General features: G+C 42.7%; 1 protein-coding gene across 1 annotated transcript in view; it reads left to right on the plus strand.

Moving 5' to 3' along the window:
- The window catches only part of LOC135532066 (casein kinase II subunit alpha'-like), a gene marked incomplete at its 3' end in the record, with an annotated part of 36,045 nt that overhangs the window by 2,126 nt on the left and 10,797 nt on the right, over window positions 1–23,122 (plus strand). Inside the window, exons 2-4 of the mRNA XM_064959712.1 lie at window positions 924–983; window positions 1,145–1,228; window positions 9,555–9,665. Coding sequence (XP_064815784.1) covers window positions 924–983; window positions 1,145–1,228; window positions 9,555–9,665 — 255 coding nt within the window. The remainder of the gene's footprint in view (window positions 1–923; window positions 984–1,144; window positions 1,229–9,554; window positions 9,666–23,122) is intronic.

Raw genomic sequence — 23,122 nt, forward strand, 5'->3', positions numbered from 1 at the left:
GGGGGTGACGCTTGGAATTCAGGCCAATCAGTTACATTTTGGTTTCATCAGACCAGAGAAAATGGTCCGCCTTTAGGCGCCCATTGGCAAACTCCAAGCAAGCTGTCGTGTGCCTTTTTACTGAGGAGTGGCTTCCGTCTGGCCACTCTACCGTAAAGGCCAGATTGGTGGAGTGCTGCATAGATGGTTGTCCTTCTAGAAGGTTCTCCCATCTCCACAGAGGAACTCTAGAGCTCTGTCAGAGTGACCTTTGGGTTCTTGGTCACCTCTCTGACCGTGGCCCTTCTCCCTCGATTGCTCAGTTTGTCCGGGCGGACAGCTCTAGGAAGATTGTTGGTGGTTCCAAACTTCTTTTAATTTAAGAATGATGGAGGCCACTGTGTTCTTGGGTACCTTAAATGCTGCATACATTTTTTTTTTTTGGTACCCTTCCCCTGATCTGTGCCTCGACACCATCCTGTCTCGGACCTCTACGGACATTTCCTTCAACCTCATGGCTTGGTTTTTGCTCTGACATGCACTGTCCACTGTCGGACAGTTTTTTTTATATAGCCAGGTGTGTGCATGTCCAATCAATTGAATTTACCACAGGTGGACTCCAATCAAGCTGTAGAAACATCTCAAGGATGATCAATGGAAACAGGATGTACCAGAGCTATTTCAAGTCTCCAAGCAAAGGTTCTGAATACTTATGTAAAAAATAAATGCAAAATTCAATTTTTTTTTTTTACATTTCCAAATTTAACATAACCAGTTTTTGGTTTGTCATTATGGGGTATTGTGTGTAGTTTGAGGACATTTTTTTTCTTCTTCTTTACTACATTTTAGATTAAGGCTGTAACAAAATATGGGAAAAGTCAAGTGGTATGAATTACTTTCCAAATGCACTGTAGTTAAACTTTTTGTTTGAAATTCATTCACAGGAACTTTACCAGAAGTTAACAGACTTTGATATTCGTTTCTATGTGTACGAGCTTCTCAAGGTAAGGGAAACTGGCAGGTCCCCTTGCTTGGCTCTGTTGCATCCCACTTTTGAAATAATTTGGCTTCAATTTGTTTCCATTGACAATTTTTGTGGGGTCAAGAGGGCCTGAAACGAGCCTTCAGATATAGACTGTGTTGTCCTTTGTGTTGTCTCCTACAGGCTCTGGACTACTGCCATAGCATGGGGATCATGCACAGGGACGTCAAACCACACAACGTCATGATCGACCACCAGACGAGAAAGGTAGCCATCCGATCATCTTTATTTAAACAGGTTATTCTCATTGAGATACAGTCTGGAGAGACCTGTGAGCAACATCAAACACTCTCTCTGTCAGGGTTGGGGTTTCTTCATTTCCTGATTTTTTTTTTTTTTTATTTTTTTTTTTTTTTATGAGGATTTCTGGTTTCGCTGACATCATCCTCTATTCATACATGATGGAAGTTGGCCCCGCCCCCAAACAATATTCTCTTTTTGTCCTGGTTCTCTACGGGGTTAAAAAATATATATTATATTTAACCTTTTATTTATTTTTTAGGGAGTCATACTGAGGCCAAGGTTTCTTTTACAGATGAGAAACATGGTCATAAAAAAAAATAGCACATTCATCAGTAATAATGTCCTCAATCAGCTTCTTGAATTGACCCAGAGACAATATTGTTCCACAAATACAGTGGAGGGAAAAAAACCTAAAAGCTGGTTTACCGAACTCAATACAGACCGAATGAATTTTCCAGACTTATCCTCTCATGTCTAGAGGTTAGTAATGATGTTAGGTACAGTGAGTTTTGTTGTAAAAAGGCTTTATGAATGAAAACACAGCAATGTATCATCCTACGTGATATCAGAGACGGCCAGACCAACTTTACGGTAGAGAATGCGGTGATGAGCACTAAAACCGTCGACCCGCAAAAAAAAAAATCAAATAACATTTTATGCTATGAGAACAACGGGCGTAGGACTTTACCGTGAAATGCTTCCTTACGAGCCCTTTCCCAGCAATGCAGAGGTAAAAAGTAAATGAAAATAACAATAACAAGGCTGCATACAAGGAGTACCGGTTCCAATATACTTATGTACATTAGATATTTCTCTTTCATTTTCAATACATTTTGCAAAGGTGTAATCCCCCCCCTTCACCTTGTTATTATGGTATGTGTAGAGGTGAGGAAAAAATCATTTAATCCATTTAGAATTCAGGCTGTAACACAACAAAATGTGGAATAGGTCAAGGGATTTGAATACTTTCTGAAGGCAATGTACATGTGGGTAACTAGGTGGTAACTAGGGGGAAACTCGGCGGGGGGGAAACTCGGCGGTGGCGAGGGGGAAACTAGGGGTAAAAGGCAGGATAGATAATACAGTAGCAGAGTGTGGCTACAGTCCAGTGAGTGTGCATAGAGCCAGTGGAAAAATGTAAGTGCAAACAAGGGAGTCAATGCAAATAGTCTGGTTGGCCGTTTGATTAACTGTTGAGCACAGGGTTTCCGTTAGCCGGTGCTTGGCCAATTTACATTTCTGATGATGTTGAAGAACGGATATAAATTGGCACCGGACAATTGTCCTGGAGAAGAAGATCCCATTTAGAAATAATGCTTATCTTTAGCCTATTCATTGACGGTAATACGCGGCAGGGTAGCCAAGTGGTTAGAGCGTTGGACTAGTAACCGGAAGGTTGAGAGTTCAAACCCCCGAGCTGACAAGGTACAAATCTGTCGTTCTGCCCCTGAACAGGCAGTTAACCCACTGTTCCTAGGCCGTCATTGGAAATAAGAATTTGTTCTTTAACTGACTGGTAAAATAAAAAAATACCAGTGGATGGAAACACATTAGTCATGCCTATCGGTCTCGTGGTTAATTTAGTGGAATTAAATGGGTGGGGTGTAGAACAGTATATTCCTTATGTGTTTTATCACACCAGACACATGCAGAGCCTTTGAGGGGAATGTCTGTCAGACAGCATCTCCAACGGCAACGGAAGGCAGGCTTCATCACCTCACACACCACTTTGCAGTGAGCTGGAGGCAGTATGCGTTTTAGGAAACATTAACTTTAATTTTTTGAAACTTGAATGTTTAGTTTTTTTTTTACTACCAACGAGGCATGTCTTACCTTGATTCAAAGTAGCCTACTCAATCACAACATATCCTTGGAGGCTATTTATTTTGTATCAAATTTCTTTGTCCAGGAGCCAATGGCACAACCCTGGTCATATTAGCGACCCGTGGTAGTTGTTGATAATCCTGGTCATATTAGCGACCCCGTGGTAGTTGTTGATAATCCTGGTCATATTAGCGACCCCGTGGTAGTTGTTGATAATCCTGGTCATATTAGCGACCCGTGGTAGTTGTTGATAATCCTGGTCATATTAGCGACCCCGTGGTAGTTGTTGATAATCCTGGTCATATTAGCGACCCCGTGGTAGTTGTTGATAATCCTGGTCATATTAGCGACCCGTGGTAGTTGTTGATAATCCTGGTCATATTAGCGACCCGTGGTAGTTGTTGATAATCCTGGTCATGTTAGCGACCCGTGGTAGTTGTTGATAATCCTGGTCATATTAGCGACCCGTGGTAGTTGTTGATAATCCTGGTCATATTAGCGACCCCGTGGTAGTTGTTGCATATTGGATCTCCCTTCTTCCTGAATATCTAACAGGATATTTTCATCGGTCACGTGAAACCGCTCGCTTGTGCGGTGCGCTATTGACAACTGTTTTCCCGCTAATTTACGTTATTTAGTAGCCGCCCTTATCCAGAGAGACTGAACCGTAGTGAGTCATTTAACAGACTCTCTGATCCAGAGACACTTAACAGTAGTGAGTCATTTAACAGACTCTCTTATCCAGAGACTGAACCGTAGTGAGTCATTTAACAGACTCTCTGATCCAGAGACTTACAGTAGTGAGTCATTTAACAGACTCTCTGATCCAGAGAGACTGAACCGTAGTGAGTCATTTAACAGACTCTCTGATCCAGAGACTTACAGTAGTGAGTCATTTAACAGACTCTCTGATCCAGAGAGACTGAACCTTAGTGAGTCATTTAACAGACTCTCTGATCCAGAGACTTACAGTAGTGAGTCATTTAACAGACTCTCTTATCCAGAGACACTACAGTAGTGAGTCATTTAACAGACTCTCTGATCCAGAGACTTACAGTAGTGAGTCATTTAACAGACTCTCTTATCCAGAGCCACTACAGTAGTGAGTCATTTAACAGACTCTCTTATCCAGAGACTGAACCGTAGTGAGTCATTTAACAGACTCTCTTATCCAGAGACTTAACAGTAGTGAGTCATTTAACAGACTCTCTTATCCAGAGAGACTTAACCGTAGTGAGTCATTTTTCATGTTGTTTTGAACTGGTCCACTGTTGGAATCGAACCTGCGACTCTGGTGTTGCTCTACGAACTGAATGTTTTCCTGCTTCCATCACTGGTGCGTGTCGTCCGTGATTTGATCCTTCGTGATGTGGACACCGAGAAACTTGAGGCTTTCAACCCGCTTCACTACAGCCCCGTCAATATGAATGGGGGGGCAAGCTCAGCCCTCCATTCCCTGTAGTCCATGATCAGCTGCTTTATGTTGCTGACGTTGAGGGAGAGGTTGTTGTCCTGGCACCACACTGCCAGGTCTCTGACCTCCTCTCTGCAGGCTGCCTCGTCGTCGTCACTGATCAGTCCTACCTGTCAAGTCCTACCTGTCAGTCCTACCTGTCAGTCCTACCTTAACGATGGTGTTGGAGTCGTGCACAGCCACGCAGTCATGGGTGAACAGGGAGTACAGAAAGGGAGTACAATTTACCAACATCTGAAAACGTGCGCGTGTGTGTGCTCGCGTGTGTGTGTGTGTACGTGCACGTGTGTGTGTCAGTTCCACGTAGGTCAGTACATGGCACCTACTGGTTATGTGTATAAGGGAAGAGGCATTGTGCCGTGAGGTGTTGCTTTATGTTTGTTTTTAACCTGGTTTGCTGTTAACTTGCACTGTATAAGATGGAAGTTTCCATGGCTCATTATAATCCTGTACGTTTTCCTTGAATGTGTTCTGCCCCTGGGGACTGTGTTCTGCCCCTGGGGACTGTGTTCTGCCCCTGGGGACTGTGGAAAACGCCCCTGGTGGCATGTCTGCTGTGTGTCAGTGCTGTGTGTCAGTGCTGTGTGTCAATTGACTATGTAAGCAATTTGGAATTTCCAACACCTGAATATTTCTTATCAAAACAAAATGGAGACGTAGTCAGTCTGGATCCAACTCTTAGCCAATAGAGACTGGCCATGCATAGTATTAAAATGAGCCCTCTGATTACAATGAAGAGCACGACGTGCCGCTCTGTTCTGGGCCAGCTGCAGCTCAACTAGGTCTTTCCTTGCAGCACTGGACCACACAACTGGACAATAATCAAGATCAGATAAAAACTACAGCCTGCAGAACTTTGTGGTGTCAAAAAAGCAGAGCGTCTCTTTATTGCGGACAGACGTCTCCCCATTTTGACAACCTTTTAAATCTATACTGAACAAAAAAATATAGATGCAAATGCAACAATTTCAAATGTTTTACTGAGTTAGTTAATATAAGGAAATCGGTCAATTGAAATGAATTCATTACGCATTTAATCTATGGATTTTACATGACTGGAATACAGATGTGCATCTGTTGGTCACAGTTTCCTTAAAAAAAACATAGGGGCGTGGATCAGAAAACCAGTCGGTGTCTGGTGTGACCACCATTTGCCTCATGCAGCGAGACACATCTCCTTCAGAGTTCATCAGGCTGTTGATTGTGAAATGTTGTCCCACCCCTCTTCAAATGGCTTTGCGATGTTGCTGGATATTGGCGGGAACTGGAACACGCTGCCCATCTAGAGCATCCCAAACATGCTCAATGGGTGACATTTCTGAGTGTGCAGGCCATGGTAGAACTGGGATGCTTTCATTTTCCAGGAATTGTGTACAGATCTTTGCGACATGGGGCCATGCATTATCATGCTGAAACATGAGGTGATGGTGGCAGGTGAATGGCGCGACATGGGGCCGTGCATTATCATGCTGAAACATGAGGTGATGGTGGCAGGTGAATGGCGCGACATGTGGCCGTGCATTATCATGCTGAAACATGAGGTGATGGTGGCAGGTGAATGGCGCGACATGGGGCCGTGCATTATCATGCTGAAACATGAGGTGATGGTGGCAGGTGAATGGCGCGACATGTGGCCGTGCATTATCATGCTGAAACATGAGGTGATGGTGGCAGGTGAATGGCGCGACATGGGGCCGTGCATTATCATGCTGAAACATGAGGTGATGGTGGCAGGTGAATGGCGCGACATGGGGCCGTGCATTATCATGCTGAAACATGAGGTGATGGTGGCAGGTGAATGGCGCGACATGGGGCCGTGCATTATCATGCTGAAACATGAGGTGATGGTGGAAGGTGAATGGCGCGACATGGGGCCGTGCATTATCATGCTGAAACATGAGGTGATGGTGGCAGGTGAATGGCGCGACATGGGGCCGTGCATTATCATGCTGAAACATGAGGTGATGGTGGCAGGTGAATGGCGCGACAACGGGCCTCAGGATCTCGTCAGGGTATCTGTGCATTCAAATTGCCATCGATAAGATGCAATTGTGTTCGTAGCTTATGCCTGCCACCGCCACTATGGGGCATTCTGTTCACAACGTTGACATCAGCAGACCACACGGCACAATACACGTGGTCTGTGAGGCCGGTAGGACGTACTGCCGAATTCTCTAAAATGTCATTGGCGGTGGCTTATGGTAGAAAAATGAACATTTAATTCTCTGGCCACAGCCCTGGTGGACATTCATGCAGTCTGCATGCCAATTGCACGCTCCCTCAACTTGTGGTATTGTGCTGTGACACAACTACACATTTTAGTGGCCTTTTATTGTCCCCAGCACAAGGTGCACCTGTGTAATGATCGTGCCGTTTTAATCTTCTTCCTGATATGCGACACCGATCAGGTGGATGGATTATCTTGGCAAAGGAGAAATGCTCAGTAACAGAGATGTAAAACAAATTTGTGCACAAGATTTGAGAAATACACACACACAAAGCTTATGGAACATTTCTTGGGGTTTATTTCAGCTCCTGAAACATGGGACCAACACTTTACATGTTGTGTTTAGTGTGTGTGTCTTATATGGGTTGGAGTTAACCTACAGGAGGGTAGCTCTCCAGGAGCAGGGTTGGAGTGAAAACCTACAGGAGGGTAGCTCTCCAGGAGCAGGGTTGGAGTGAAAACCTACAGGAGGGTAGCTCTCCAGGAGCAGGGTTGGAGTTAAAACCTACAGGAGGGTAGCTCTCCAGGAGCAGGGTTGGAGTGCAAACCTACAGGAGGGTAGCTCTCCATGAGCAGGGTTGGAGTGAAAACCTACAGGAGGGTAGCTCTCCAGGAGCAGGGTTGGAGTGAAAACCTACAGGAGGGTAGCTCTCCAGGAGCAGGGTTGGAGCTCTCCAGGAGCAGGGTTGGAGTGAAAACCTACAGGAGGGTAGCTCTCCAGGAGCAGGGTTGGAGTGAAAACCTACAGGAGGGTAGCTCTCCAGGAGCAGGGTTGGAGTGAAAACCTACAGGAGGGTAGCTCTCCAGGAGCAGGGTTGGAGTGAAAACCTACAGGAGGGTAGCTCTCCAGGAGCAGGGTTGGAGTGCAAACCTACAGGAGGGTAGCTCTCCAGGAGCAGGGTTGGAGTGCAAACCTACAGGAGGGTAGCTCTCCAGGAGCAGGGTTGGAGTGCAAACCTACAGGAGGGTAGCTCTCCAGGAGCAGGGTTGGAGTGCAAACCTACAGGAGGGTATCTCTCCAGGAGCAGGGTTGGAGTGAACCTACAGGAGGGTAGCTCTCCAGGAGCAGGGTTGGAGTGAACCTACAGGAGGGTAGCTCTCCAGGAGCAGGGTTGGAGTTAAAACCTACAGGAGGGTAGCTCTCCAGGAGCAGGGTTGGAGTGAACCTACAGGAGGGTAGCTCTCCAGGAGCAGGGTTGTAAACCCCTGATATAGATGTCACCATAGTCTAGGACCGGTAGGAACATCTACTGAATAATCTACTTTTGACTATTTAGTGAGAGGCAGGACCTATTTCTATAGAAGAAGTCCATTTCAAAAAAATGTATGTTATAATAAACACCATTCCTGCCCCTGTTCCCTACTAATCTAGGCCAGTGTTTCCCAAATAGCTGGCCTCATAGCAGCCGGAGCTGCAGCTCATTTCTCCTGGGTCAGAAGCAGAGCATCAACACTGTTGTTTTATCAGGATGGTCACAGAATCTGTGTCCCAAATATCACCTGAAGTTTAGACTCGATTTTTACGTCTTACAACCGTCCGCAAGTCTCGCAAGCTTACATTGTTGTGCTACACGAATTCCGCAGTAATCAGTAATCCTCTCACTGTAATGGGATGGCATTGGTTTGATGGATGCATAGGTTAGTGGGAGTTCCTACCATATTTGTTAGGCCTGTCATTTCCTGTTAGAATCAGTCGAGGGAAGTAAACAAGGTCACACTTTGGGAGGAAGAAGAGATAATTGGGTCTCATCCAGAGAGGGAACTTCAGAAGGTGTTAACTGGGTCAAGGTATGGCACCAAAACGCTGTGTAGATGGAGGGGGGGGGGGTCCAGGGTGGGGCGGGCTGTCATGGTTCTGTTTCGCCACCAGGTGGCAGTAATGGAGCTGCACCAGCAGAACACAAAGCTGAAGGCCAAGATTTTTTTAAAAGTTATTTAACCTTTTTATTTAACTAGGCAAGTCGGTTTAAGAACAAATTATTATTTTACAATGACGGCGCTGGGGCAATTGTGCGCAGCCCTATCACGGCCGGTTGTGATACAGCCTGGATTCGAACCAGGGTGTCTAGTGACGCCTCTAGAGCTGAGATGCATTGCCTTAGACCTGCTGTGCCACTCGGGAGCCCTTCAAATTAAAGATGAGTCTATAGAATCATTGTAGCATCTAAACCGCAGTGAAATATATTTTTCATAACCTAAAATATTGTATTTTCAGCTGTTTTTGAAGCAAAACTGAAAGTTAAAAGACGCAAAAAACTAAACGTAAGAACTGGAAGCATAGAAATAGCACCCATAGAATAGATCTTAGACTTGTGTTCAATTAAGAATGACAGATCTATAACACACGTTTCTATGTGAATTTGGTCTGGTCGTCCTCAAAGTGACATTTTGTGGCTTTATGGATCAATTCCTTTTTTTTTAAAAATTCAATAACCAACTGAATATTCAATTGTATAAATTTAAAAGGATCCGTTTAATATTCAGACTATTTTCAACTGAATTCCTTTGCCTTCTTTTACTGTTTTTCAAAATGTAAATTGATCCCAGACATACTGTAGATCCGTAGTTCCCAGATGGTCCACTAGTCGGTGGGTCAGAAGGACATTTTGAAAAGGCTTAGAAGGCAGGTTAGCATAGTGCTAAACAGGAAGCTCTGCTTCTGTAGATGTCACACTACCCCCCCCCCTCTAATTCCTCTGTCTGTGTCTCTCTCTGTCTCTCTCTGTCTCTCTCTCTCTCTCTGTCTGTGTCTCTCTGTCTCTCAGCTGCGTCTCATAGACTGGGGTCTGGCTGAGTTCTACCACCCAGCTCAGGAATACAACGTCAGGGTGGCCTCCCGTTATTTTAAAGGACCGGAGCTGCTAGTGGACTATCAGGTAGACACTAGTTACTAACACAATGTGGACTATCAGGTAGACACTAGTTACTAACACAATGTGGACTATCGGGTAGACACAATGTGGACTATCGGGTAGACACTAGTTACTAACACAATGTGGACTATCAGGTAGACACTAGTTACTAACACAATGTGGACTATCAGGTAGACACAATGTGGACTATCAGGTAGACACTAGTTACTAACACAATGTGGACTATCAGGTAGACACTAGTTACTAACACAATGTGGACTATCGGGTAGACACTAGTTACTAACACAATGTGGACTATCGGGTAGACACTAGTTACTAACACAATGTGGACTATCAGGTAGACACTAGTTATTAACACAATGTGGACTATCAGGTAGACACTAGTTACTAACACAATGTGGACTATCAGGTAGACACTAGTTACTAACACAATGTGGACTATCGGGTAGACACTAGTTACTAACACAATGTGGACTATCAGGTAGACACTAGTTACTAACACAATGTGGACTATCAGGTAGACACTAGTTACTAACACAATGTGGACTATCGGGTAGACACTAGTTACTAACACAATGTGGACTATCGGGTAGACACTAGTTACTAACACAATGTGGACTATCAGGTAGACACAATGTGGACTATCGGGTAGACACTAGTTACTAACACAATGTGGACTATCAGGTAGACACTAGTTACTAACACAATGTGGACTATCAGGTAGACACTAGTTACTAACACAATGTGGACTATCAGGTAGACACTAGTTACTAACACAATGTGGACGATCAGGTAGACACTAGTTACTAACACAATGTGGACTATCAGGTAGACACTAGTTACTAACACAATGTGGACTATCAGGTAGACACAATGTGGACTATCAGGTAGACACTAGTTACTAACTCAATGTGGACTATCAGGTAGACACAATGTGGACTATCAGGTAGACACTAGTTACTAACACAATGTGGACTATCAGGTAGACACTAGTTACTAACACAATGTGGACTATCAGGTAGACACTAGTTACTAACACAATGTGGACTATCAGGTAGACACTAGTTACTAACACAATGTGGACTATCGGGTAGACACTAGTTACTAACACAATGTGGACTATCAGGTAGACACAATGTGGACTATCAGGTAGACACTAGTTACTAACACAATGTGGACTATCAGGTAGACACTAGTTATTAACACAATGTGGACTATCAGGTAGACACTAGTTACTAACACAATGTGGACTATCGGGTAGACACTAGTTACTAACACAATGTGGACTATCAGGTAGACACTAGTTACTAACACAATGTGGACTATCAGGTAGACACTAGTTACTAACACAATGTGGACTATCGGGTAGACACTAGTTACTAACACAATGTGGACTATCAGGTAGACACTAGTTACTAACACAATGTGGACTATCAGGTAGACACAATGTGGACTATCAGGTAGACACTAGTTACTAACACAATGTGGACTATCAGGTAGACACTAGTTACTAACACAATGTGGACTATCAGGTAGACACAATGTGGACTATCAGGTAGACACTAGTTATTAACACAATGTGGACTATCAGGTAGACACAATGTGGACTATCAGGTAGACACTAGTTATTAACACAATGTGGACTATCAGGTAGACACAATGTGGACTATCAGGTAGACACTAGTTATTAACACAATGTGGACTATCGGGTAGACACTAGTTATTAACACAATGTGGACTATCGGGTAGACACTAGTTACTAACACAATGTGGACTATCGGGTAGACACTAGTTACTAACACAATGTGGACTATCGGGTAGACACTAGTTACTAACACAATGTGGACTATCAGGTAGACACTAGTTACTAACACAATGTGGACTATCAGGTAGACACTAGTTACTAACACAATGTGGACTATCGGGTAGACACTAGTTACTAACACAATGTGGACTATCAGGTAGACACTAGTTACTAACACAATGTGGACTATCAGGTAGACACTAGTTACTAACACAATGTGGACTATCGGGTAGACACTAGTTACTAACACAATGTGGACTATCAGGTAGACACTAGTTACTAACACAATGTGGACTATCAGGTAGACACTAGTTACTAACACAATGTGGACTATCAGGTAGACACTAGTTATTAACACAATGTGGACTATCAGGTAGACACTAGTTACTAACACAATGTGGGCTATCAGGTAGACACAATGTGGACTATCGGGTAGACACTAGTTACTAACACAATGTGGGCTATCAGGTAGACACTAGTTACTAACACAATGTGGACTATCAGGTAGACACAATGTGGACTATCAGGTAGACACTAGTTACTAACACAATGTGGACTATCAGGTAGACACTAGTTATTAACACAATGTGGACTATCGGGTAGACACTAGTTACTAACACAATGTGGACTATCAGGTAGACACTAGTTACTAACACAATGTGGACTATCAGGTAGACACAATGTGGACTATCAGGTAGACACTAGTTATTAACACAATGTGGACTATCGGGTAGACACTAGTTACTAACACAATGTGGACTATCGGGTAGACACTAGTTACTAACACAATGTGGACTATCGGGTAGACACTAGTTACTAACACAATGTGGACTATCGGGTAGACACTAGTTACTAACACAATGTGGACTATCGGGTAGACACTAGTTACTAACACAATGTGGACTATCAGGTAGACACTAGTTACTAACACAATGTGGACTATCAGGTAGACACTAGTTACTAACACAATGTGGACTATCAGGTAGACACTAGTTACTAACACAATGTGGACTATCAGGTAGACACAATGTGGACTATCAGGTAGACACTAGTTATTAACACAATGTGGACTATCGGGTAGACACAGTGTGGACTATCAGGTAGACACTAGTTACTAACACAATGTGGACTATCAGGTAGACACTAGTTACTAACACAATGTGGACTATCAGGTAGACACAATGTGGACTATCAGGTAGACACTAGTTACTAACACAATGTGGACTATCAGGTAGACACTAGTTATTAACACAATGTGGACTATCGGGTAGACACTAGTTATTAACACAATGTGGACTATCGGGTAGACACTAGTTACTAACACAATGTGGACTATCAGGTAGACACTAGTTACTAACACAATGTGGACTATCAGGTAGACACTAGTTACTAACACAATGTGGACTATCGGGTGGACACAATGTGGACTATCAGGTAGACACTAGTTATTAACACAATGTGGACTATCGGGTAGACACTAGTTACTAACACAATGTGGACTATCAGGTAGACACTAGTTACTAACACAATGTGGACTATCAGGTAGACACTAGTTACTAACACAATGTGGACTATCGGGTGGACACTAGTTATTAACACAATGTGGACTATCAGGTAGACACTAGTTACTGACACAATGTGGACTATCGGGTAGACACTAGTTACTAACACAATGTGGACTATCAGGTAGACACAATGTGGACTATCAGGTAGACACAATGTGGACTATCAGTTAGACACTAGTTATTAACACAATGTGGACTATCAGGTAGACACTAGTTACTAACACAATGTGGACTATCGGGTAGACACTAGTTACTAACACAATGTGGACTATCGGGTAGACACTAGTTACTCACACAATGTGGACTATCGGGTAGACACTAGTTACTCACACAATGTGGACTATCGGGTAGACACAATGTGGACTATCGGGTAGACACTAGTTACTCACACAATGTGGACTATCGGGTAGACACAATGTGGACTATCGGGTAGACACTAGTTACTAACACAATGTGGACTATCGGGTAGACACTAGTTACTAACACAATGTGGACTATCGGGTAGACACTAGTTACTCACACAATGTGGACTATCGGGTAGACACTAGTTACTCACACAATGTGGACTATCGGGTAGACACAATGTGGACTATCGGGTAGACACTAGTTACTAACACAATGTGGACTATCGGGTAGACACTAGTTACTAACACAATGTGGACTATCGGGTAGACACTAGTTACTAACACAATGTGGACTATCGGGTAGACACTAGTTACTAACACAATGTGGACTATCGGGTAGACACTAGTTACTAACACAATGTGGACTATCGGGTAGACACTAGTTACTAACACAATGTGGACTATCGGGTAGACACTAGTTATTAACACAATGTGGACTATCAGGTAGACACTAGTTATTAACACAATGTGGACTATCAGGTAGACACTAGTTACTAACACAATGTGGACTATCAGGTAGACACAATGTGGACTATCAGGTAGACACTAGTTATTAACACAATGTGGACTATCAGGTAGACACTAGTTACTCACACAATGTGGACTATCGGGTAGACACTAGTTACTAACACAATGTGGACTATCAGGTAGACACTAGTTACTAACACAATGTGGACTATCAGGTAGACACAATGTGGACTATCAGGTAGACACTAGTTATTAACACAATGTGGACTATCGGGTAGACACTAGTTACTCACACAATGTGGACTATCGGGTAGACACAATGTGGACTATCGGGTAGACACTAGTTACTAACACAATGTGGACTATCTGGTAGACACTAGTTACTAACACAATGTGGACTATCGGGTAGACACTAGTTACTAACACAATGTGGACTATCGGGTAGACACTAGTTACTAACACAATGTGGACTATCGGGTAGACACTAGTTACTAACACAATGTGGACTATCGGGTAGACACTAGTTACTAACACAATGTGGACTATCGGGTAGACACTAGTTACTAACACAATGTGGACTATCGGGTAGACACTAGTTACTAACACAATGTGGACTATCAGGTAGACACTAGTTATTAACACAATGTGGACTATCAGGTAGACACTAGTTACTAACACAATGTGGGCTATCAGGTAGACACAATGTGGACTATCGGGTAGACACTAGTTACTAACACAATGTGGGCTATCAGGTAGACACTAGTTACTAACACAATGTGGACTATCAGGTAGACACAATGTGGACTATCAGGTAGACACTAGTTACTAACACAATGTGGACTATCAGGTAGACACTAGTTATTAACACAATGTGGACTATCGGGTAGACACTAGTTACTAACACAATGTGGACTATCAGGTAGACACTAGTTACTAACACAATGTGGACTATCAGGTAGACACAATGTGGACTATCAGGTAGACACTAGTTATTAACACAATGTGGACTATCGGGTAGACACTAGTTACTAACACAATGTGGACTATCGGGTAGACACTAGTTACTAACACAATGTGGACTATCGGGTAGACACTATTTACTAACACAATGTGGACTATCGGGTAGACACTAGTTACTAACACAATGTGGACTATCGGGTAGACACTAGTTACTAACACAATGTGGACTATCAGGTAGACACTAGTTACTAACACAATGTGGACTATCAGGTAGACACTAGTTACTAACACAATGTGGACTATCAGGTAGACACTAGTTACTAACACAATGTGGACTATCAGGTAGACACAATGTGGACTATCAGGTAGACACTAGTTATTAACACAATGTGGACTATCGGGTAGACACAGTGTGGACTATCAGGTAGACACTAGTTACTAACACAATGTGGACTATCAGGTAGACACTAGTTACTAACACAATGTGGACTATCAGGTAGACACAATGTGGACTATCAGGTAGACACTAGTTACTAACACAATGTGGACTATCAGGTAGACACTAGTTATTAACACAATGTGGACTATCGGGTAGACACTAGTTATTAACACAATGTGGACTATCGGGTAGACACTAGTTACTAACACAATGTGGACTATCAGGTAGACACTAGTTACTAACACAATGTGGACTATCAGGTAGACACTAGTTACTAACACAATGTGGACTATCGGGTGGACACAATGTGGACTATCAGGTAGACACTAGTTATTAACACAATGTGGACTATCGGGTAGACACTAGTTACTAACACAATGTGGACTATCAGGTAGACACTAGTTACTAACACAATGTGGACTATCAGGTAGACACTAGTTACTAACACAATGTGGACTATCGGGTGGACACTAGTTATTAACACAATGTGGACTATCAGGTAGACACTAGTTACTGACACAATGTGGACTATCGGGTAGACACTAGTTACTAACACAATGTGGACTATCAGGTAGACACAATGTGGACTATCAGGTAGACACAATGTGGACTATCAGTTAGACACTAGTTATTAACACAATGTGGACTATCAGGTAGACACTAGTTACTAACACAATGTGGACTATCGGGTAGACACTAGTTACTCACACAATGTGGACTATCGGGTAGACACTAGTTACTCACACAATGTGGACTATCGGGTAGACACAATGTGGACTATCGGGTAGACACTAGTTACTCACACAATGTGGACTATCGGGTAGACACAATGTGGACTATCGGGTAGACACTAGTTACTAACACAATGTGGACTATCGGGTAGACACTAGTTACTAACACAATGTGGACTATCGGGTAGACACTAGTTACTCACACAATGTGGACTATCGGGTAGACACTAGTTACTCACACAATGTGGACTATCGGGTAGACACAATGTGGACTATCGGGTAGACACTAGTTACTAACACAATGTGGACTATCGGGTAGACACTAGTTACTAACACAATGTGGACTATCGGGTAGACACTAGTTACTAACACAATGTGGACTATCGGGTAGACACTAGTTACTAACACAATGTGGACTATCGGGTAGACACTAGTTACTAACACAATGTGGACTATCGGGTAGACACTAGTTACTAACACAATGTGGACTATCGGGTAGACACTAGTTATTAACACAATGTGGACTATCAGGTAGACACTAGTTATTAACACAATGTGGACTATCAGGTAGACACTAGTTACTAACACAATGTGGACTATCAGGTAGACACAATGTGGACTATCAGGTAGACACTAGTTATTAACACAATGTGGACTATCAGGTAGACACTAGTTACTCACACAATGTGGACTATCGGGTAGACACTAGTTACTAACACAATGTGGACTATCAGGTAGACACTAGTTACTAACACAATGTGGACTATCAGGTAGACACAATGTGGACTATCAGGTAGACACTAGTTATTAACACAATGTGGACTATCGGGTAGACACTAGTTACTCACACAATGTGGACTATCGGGTAGACACAATGTGGACTATCGGGTAGACACTAGTTACTAACACAATGTGGACTATCTGGTAGACACTAGTTACTAACACAATGTGGACTATCGGGTAGACACTAGTTACTAACACAATGTGGACTATCGGGTAGACACTAGTTACTAACACAATGTGGACTATCGGGTAGACACTAGTTACTAACACAATGTGGACTATCGGGTAGACACTAGTTACTAACACAATGTGGACTATCGGGTAGACACTAGTTACTAACACAATGTGGACTATCGGGTAGACACTAGTTACTAACACAATGTGGACTATCGGGTAGACACTAGTTATTAACACAATGTGGACTATCAGGTAGACACTAGTTATTAACACAATGTGGACTATCAGGTAGACACTAGTTATTAACACAATGTGGACTATCAGGTAGACACTAGTTACTAACACAATGTGGACTATCAGGTAGACACTAGTTATTAACACAATGTGGACTATCGGGTAGACACTAGTTATTAACACAATGTGGACTATCGGGTAGACACTAGTTATTAACACAATGTGGACTATCAGGTAGACACTAGTTACTGACACAATGTGGACTATCAGGTAGACACTAGTTACTAACACAATGTGGACTATCGGGTAGACACTAGTTACTAACACAATGTGGACTATCAGGTAGACACTAGTTACTAACACAATGTGGACTATCAGGTAGACACTAGTTACTAACACAATGTGGACTATCGGGTAGACACTAGTTACTAACACAATGTGGACTATCGGGTAGACACAATGTGGACTATCGGGTAGACACTAGTTACTAACACAATGTGGACTATCAGGTAGACACTAGTTACTCACACAATGTGGACTATCGGGTAGACACTAGTTACTAACACAATGTGGACTATCGGGTAGACACTAGTTACTCACACAATGTGGACTATCGGGTAGACACAATGTGGACTATCGGGTAGACACTAGTTATTAACACAATGTGGACTATCAGGTAGACACTAGTTATTAACACAATGTGGGCTATCAGGTAGACACTAGTTACTAACACAATGTGGGCTATCGGGTGGACACAATGTGGACTATCGGGTAGACACTAGTTACTAACACAATGTGGACTATCGGGTAGACACTAGTTACTCACACAATGTGGACTATCGGGTAGACACAATGTGGACTATCGGGTAGACACTAGTTACTAACACAATGTGGACTATCGGGTAGACACTAGTTACTAACACAATGTGGACTATCGGGTAGACACTAGTTACTAACACAATGTGGACTATCGGGTAGACACTAGTTACTAACACAATGTGGACTATCGGGTAGACACTAGTTACTAACACAATGTGGACTATCGGGTAGACACTAGTTACTAACACAATGTGGACTATCGGGTAGACACTAGTTACTAACACAATGTGGACTATCGGGTAGACACTAGTTACTAACACAATGTGGACTATCGGGTAGACACTAGTTACTAACACAATGTGGACTATCGGGTAGACACTAGTTATTAACACAATGTGGACTATCGGGTAGACACTAGTTATTAACACAATGTGGACTATCAGGTAGACACTAGTTATTAACACAATGTGGACTATCAGGTAGACACTAGTTACTAACACAATGTGGACTATCAGGTAGACACTAGTTATTAACACAATGTGGACTATCGGGTAGACACTAGTTATTAACACAATGTGGACTATCGGGTAGACACTAGTTATTAACACAATGTGGACTATCAGGTAGACACTAGTTACTGACACAATGTGGACTATCAGGTAGACACTAGTTACTGACACAATGTGGACTATCGGGTAGACACTAGTTACTAACACAATGTGGACTATCGGGTAGACACTAGTTACTAACACAATGTGGACTATCAGGTAGACACTAGTTACTAACACAATGTGGACTATCGGGTAGACACTAGTTACTAACACAATGTGGACTATCAGGTAGACACTAGTTACTAACACAATGTGGACTATCAGGTAGACACTAGTTACTAACACAATGTGGACTATCGGGTAGACACTAGTTACTAACACAATGTGGACTATCGGGTAGACACTAGTTACTCACACAATGTGGACTATCGGGTAGACACTAGTTACTCACACAATGTGGACTATCGGGTAGACACAATGTGGACTATCGGGTAGACACTAGTTACTAACACAATGTGGACTATCAGGTAGACACTAGTTACTCACACAATGTGGACTATCGGGTAGACACTAGTTACTAACACAATGTGGACTATCGGGTAGACACTAGTTACTCACACAATGTGGACTATCGGGTAGACACAATGTGGACTATCGGGTAGACACTAGTTACTAACACAATGTGGACTATCGGGTAGACACTAGTTACTAACACAATGTGGACTATCAGGTAGACACTAGTTACTAACACAATGTGGACTATCGGGTAGACACTAGTTATTAACACAATGTGGACTATCGGGTAGACACAATGTGGACTATCGGGTAGACACTAGTTATTAACACAATGTGGACTATCAGGTAGACACTAGTTATTAACACAATGTGGGCTATCAGGTAGACACTAGTTACTAACACAATGTGGGCTATCGGGTGGACACAATGTGGACTATCGGGTAGACACTAGTTATTAACACAATGTGGACTATCGGGTAGACACTAGTTATTAACACAATGTGGACTATCAGGTAGACACTAGTTATTAACACAATGTGGACTATCAGGTAGACACTAGTTATTAACACAATGTGGACTATCAGGTAGACACTAGTTATTAACACAATGTGGACTATCGGGTAGACACTAGTTACTAACACAATGTGGACTATCGGGTGGACACAATGTGGACTATCGGGTGGACACAATGTGGACTATCGGGTGGACACAATGTGGACTATCGGGTGGACACAATGTGGACTATCGGGTGGACACAATGTGGACTATCGGGTGGACACAATGTGGACTATCGGGTGGACACAATGTGGACTATCGGGTGGACACAATGTGGACTATCGGGTGGACACAATGTGGACTATCGGGTGGACACAATGTGGACTATCGGGTGGACACAATGTGGACTATCGGGTGGACACAATGTGGACTATCGGGTGGACACAATGTGGACTATCGGGTGGACACAATGTGGACTATCGGGTAGACACTAGTTATTAACACAATGTGGACTATCGGGTGGACACAATGTGGACTATCGGGTGGACACAATGTGGACTATCGGGTGGACACAATGTGGACTATCGGGTGGACACAATGTGGGCTATCGGGTGGACACAATGTGGACTATCAGGTAGACACTAGTTATTAACACAATGTGGGCTATCGGGTGGACACAATGTGGACTATCGGGTGGACACAATGTGGACTATCGGGTGGACACAATGTGGGCTATCAGGTAGACACTAGTTATTAACACAATGTGGACCATCAGGTAGACACTAGTTATTAACACAATGTGGACTATCGGGTGGACACTAGTTATTAACACAATGTGGACTATCGGGTAGACACTAGTTACTAACACAATGTGGACTATCGGGTAGACACTAGTTATTAACACAATGTGGGCTATCGGGTGGACACAATGTGGACTATCGGGTAGACACTAGTTATTAACACAATGTGGACCATCAGGTAGACACTAGTTATTAACACAATGTGGACCATCAGGTAGACACTAGTTACTAACACAATGTGGACTATCGGGTGGACACTAGTTATTAACACAATGTGGACTATCAGGTAGACACTAGTTATTAACACAATGTGGACTATCAGGTAGACACAATGTGTACTATCAGGTAGACACTAGTTACTAACACAATGTGGACTATCAGGTAGACACTAGTTACTAACACAATGTGGACTATCAGGTGGACACTAGTTACTAACACAATGTGGACTATCAGGTAGACACTAGTTATTAACACAATGTGGACTATCGGGTGGACACTAGTTATTAACACAATGTGGACTATCGGGTAGACACTAGTTACTAACACAATGTGGACTATCGGGTGGACACTAGTTATTAACACAATGTGGACTATCGGGTAGACACTAGTTACTAACACAATGTGGACTATCGGGTAGACACTAGTTATTAACACAATGTGGACTATCGGGTAGACACTAGTTACTAACACAATGTGGACTATCGGGTAGACACTAGTTACTAACACAATGTGGACTATCGGGTGGACACTAGTTATTAACACAATGTGGACTATCGGGTGGACACTAGTTATTAACACAATGTGGACTATCGGGTGGACACTAGTTATTAACACAATGTGGACTATCGGGTAGACACTAGTTATTAACACAATGTGGACTATCGGGTGGACACTAGTTATTAACACAATGTGGACTATCGGGTAGACACTAGTTATTAACACAATGTGGACTATCGGGTAGACACTAGTTATTAACACAATGTGGACTATCGGGTAGACACTAGTTATTAACACAATGTGGACTATCAGGTAGACACAATGTTGACTATCGGGTAGACACTAGTTACTAACACAATGTGGACTATCGGGTGGACACTAGTTATTAACACAATGTGGACTATCAGGTAGACACTAGTTATTAACACAATGTGGACTATCGGGTAGACACTAGTTATTAACACAATGTGGGCTATCGGGTGGACACAATGTGGACTATCGGGTGGACACTAGTTACTAACACAATGTGGACTATCGGGTAGACACTAGTTACTAACACAATGTGGACTATCAGGTAGACACTAGTTATTAACACAATGTGGACTATCGGGTAGACACTTGTTACTAACACAATGTGGACTATCGGGTAGACACTAGTTATTAACACAATGTGGACTATCAAGTAGACACTAGTTACTAACACAATGTGGGCTATCGGGTAGACACTAGTTACTAACACAATGTGGACTATCAGGTAGACACAATGTGGACTATCAGGTAGACACTAGTTATTAACACAATGTGGACTATCAGGTAGACACTAGTTACTAACACAATGTGGACTATCAGGTAGACACAATATGGACTATCAGGTAGACACTAGTTATTAACACAATGTGGACTATCGGGTGGACACTAGTTATTAACACAATGTGGACTATCGGGTAGACACTAGTTACTAACACAATGTGGACTATCGGGTGGACACTAGTTATTAACACAATGTGGACTATCGGGTAGACACTAGTTATTAACACAATGTGGACTATCGGGTGGACACTAGTTATTAACACAATGTGGACTATCGGGTAGACACTAGTTACTAACACAATGTGGACTATCGGGTAGACACTAGTTACTAACACAATGTGGACTATCAGGTAGACACAATGTGGACTATCGGGTAGACACTAGTTATTAACACAATGTGGACTATCAGGTAGACACTAGTTACTAACACAATGTGGACTATCAGGTAGACACTAGTTATTAACACAATGTGGACTATCGGGTAGACACTAGTTACTAACACAATGTGGACTATCAGGTAGACACAATGTGGACTATCGGGTAGACACTAGTTATTAACACAATGTGGACTATCAGGTAGACACTAGTTATTAACACAATGTGGACTATCGGGTGGACACTAGTTATTAACACAATGTGGACTATCGGGTAGACACTAGTTACTAACACAATGTGGACTATCGGGTAGACACTAGTTACTAACACAATGTGGACTATCGGGTAGACACTAGTTATTAACACAATGTGGACTATCGGGTAGACACTAGTTATTAACACAATGTGGACTATCGGGTGGACACTAGTTATTAACACAATGTGGACTATCAGGTAGACACTAGTTACTAACACAATGTGGACTATCGGGTAGACACTAGTTATTAACACAATGTGGACTATCAGGTAGACACTAGTTATTAACACAATGTGGACTATCAGGTAGACACAATGTGGACTATCAGGTAGACACTAGTTACTAACACAATGTGGACTATCAGGTAGACACTAGTTACTAACACAATGTGGACTATCAGGTAGACACAATGTGGACTATCAGGTGGACACTAGTTACTAACACAATGTGGACTATCAGGTAGACACTAGTTATTAACACAATGTGGACTATCGGGTAGACACTAGTTACTAACACAATGTGGACTATCGGGTGGACACTAGTTATTAACACAATG

The sequence above is a fragment of the Oncorhynchus masou genome, unplaced genomic scaffold (assembly GCF_036934945.1).
Source record: "Oncorhynchus masou masou isolate Uvic2021 unplaced genomic scaffold, UVic_Omas_1.1 unplaced_scaffold_1712, whole genome shotgun sequence".
Taxonomy (NCBI): domain Eukaryota; kingdom Metazoa; phylum Chordata; class Actinopteri; order Salmoniformes; family Salmonidae; genus Oncorhynchus; species Oncorhynchus masou.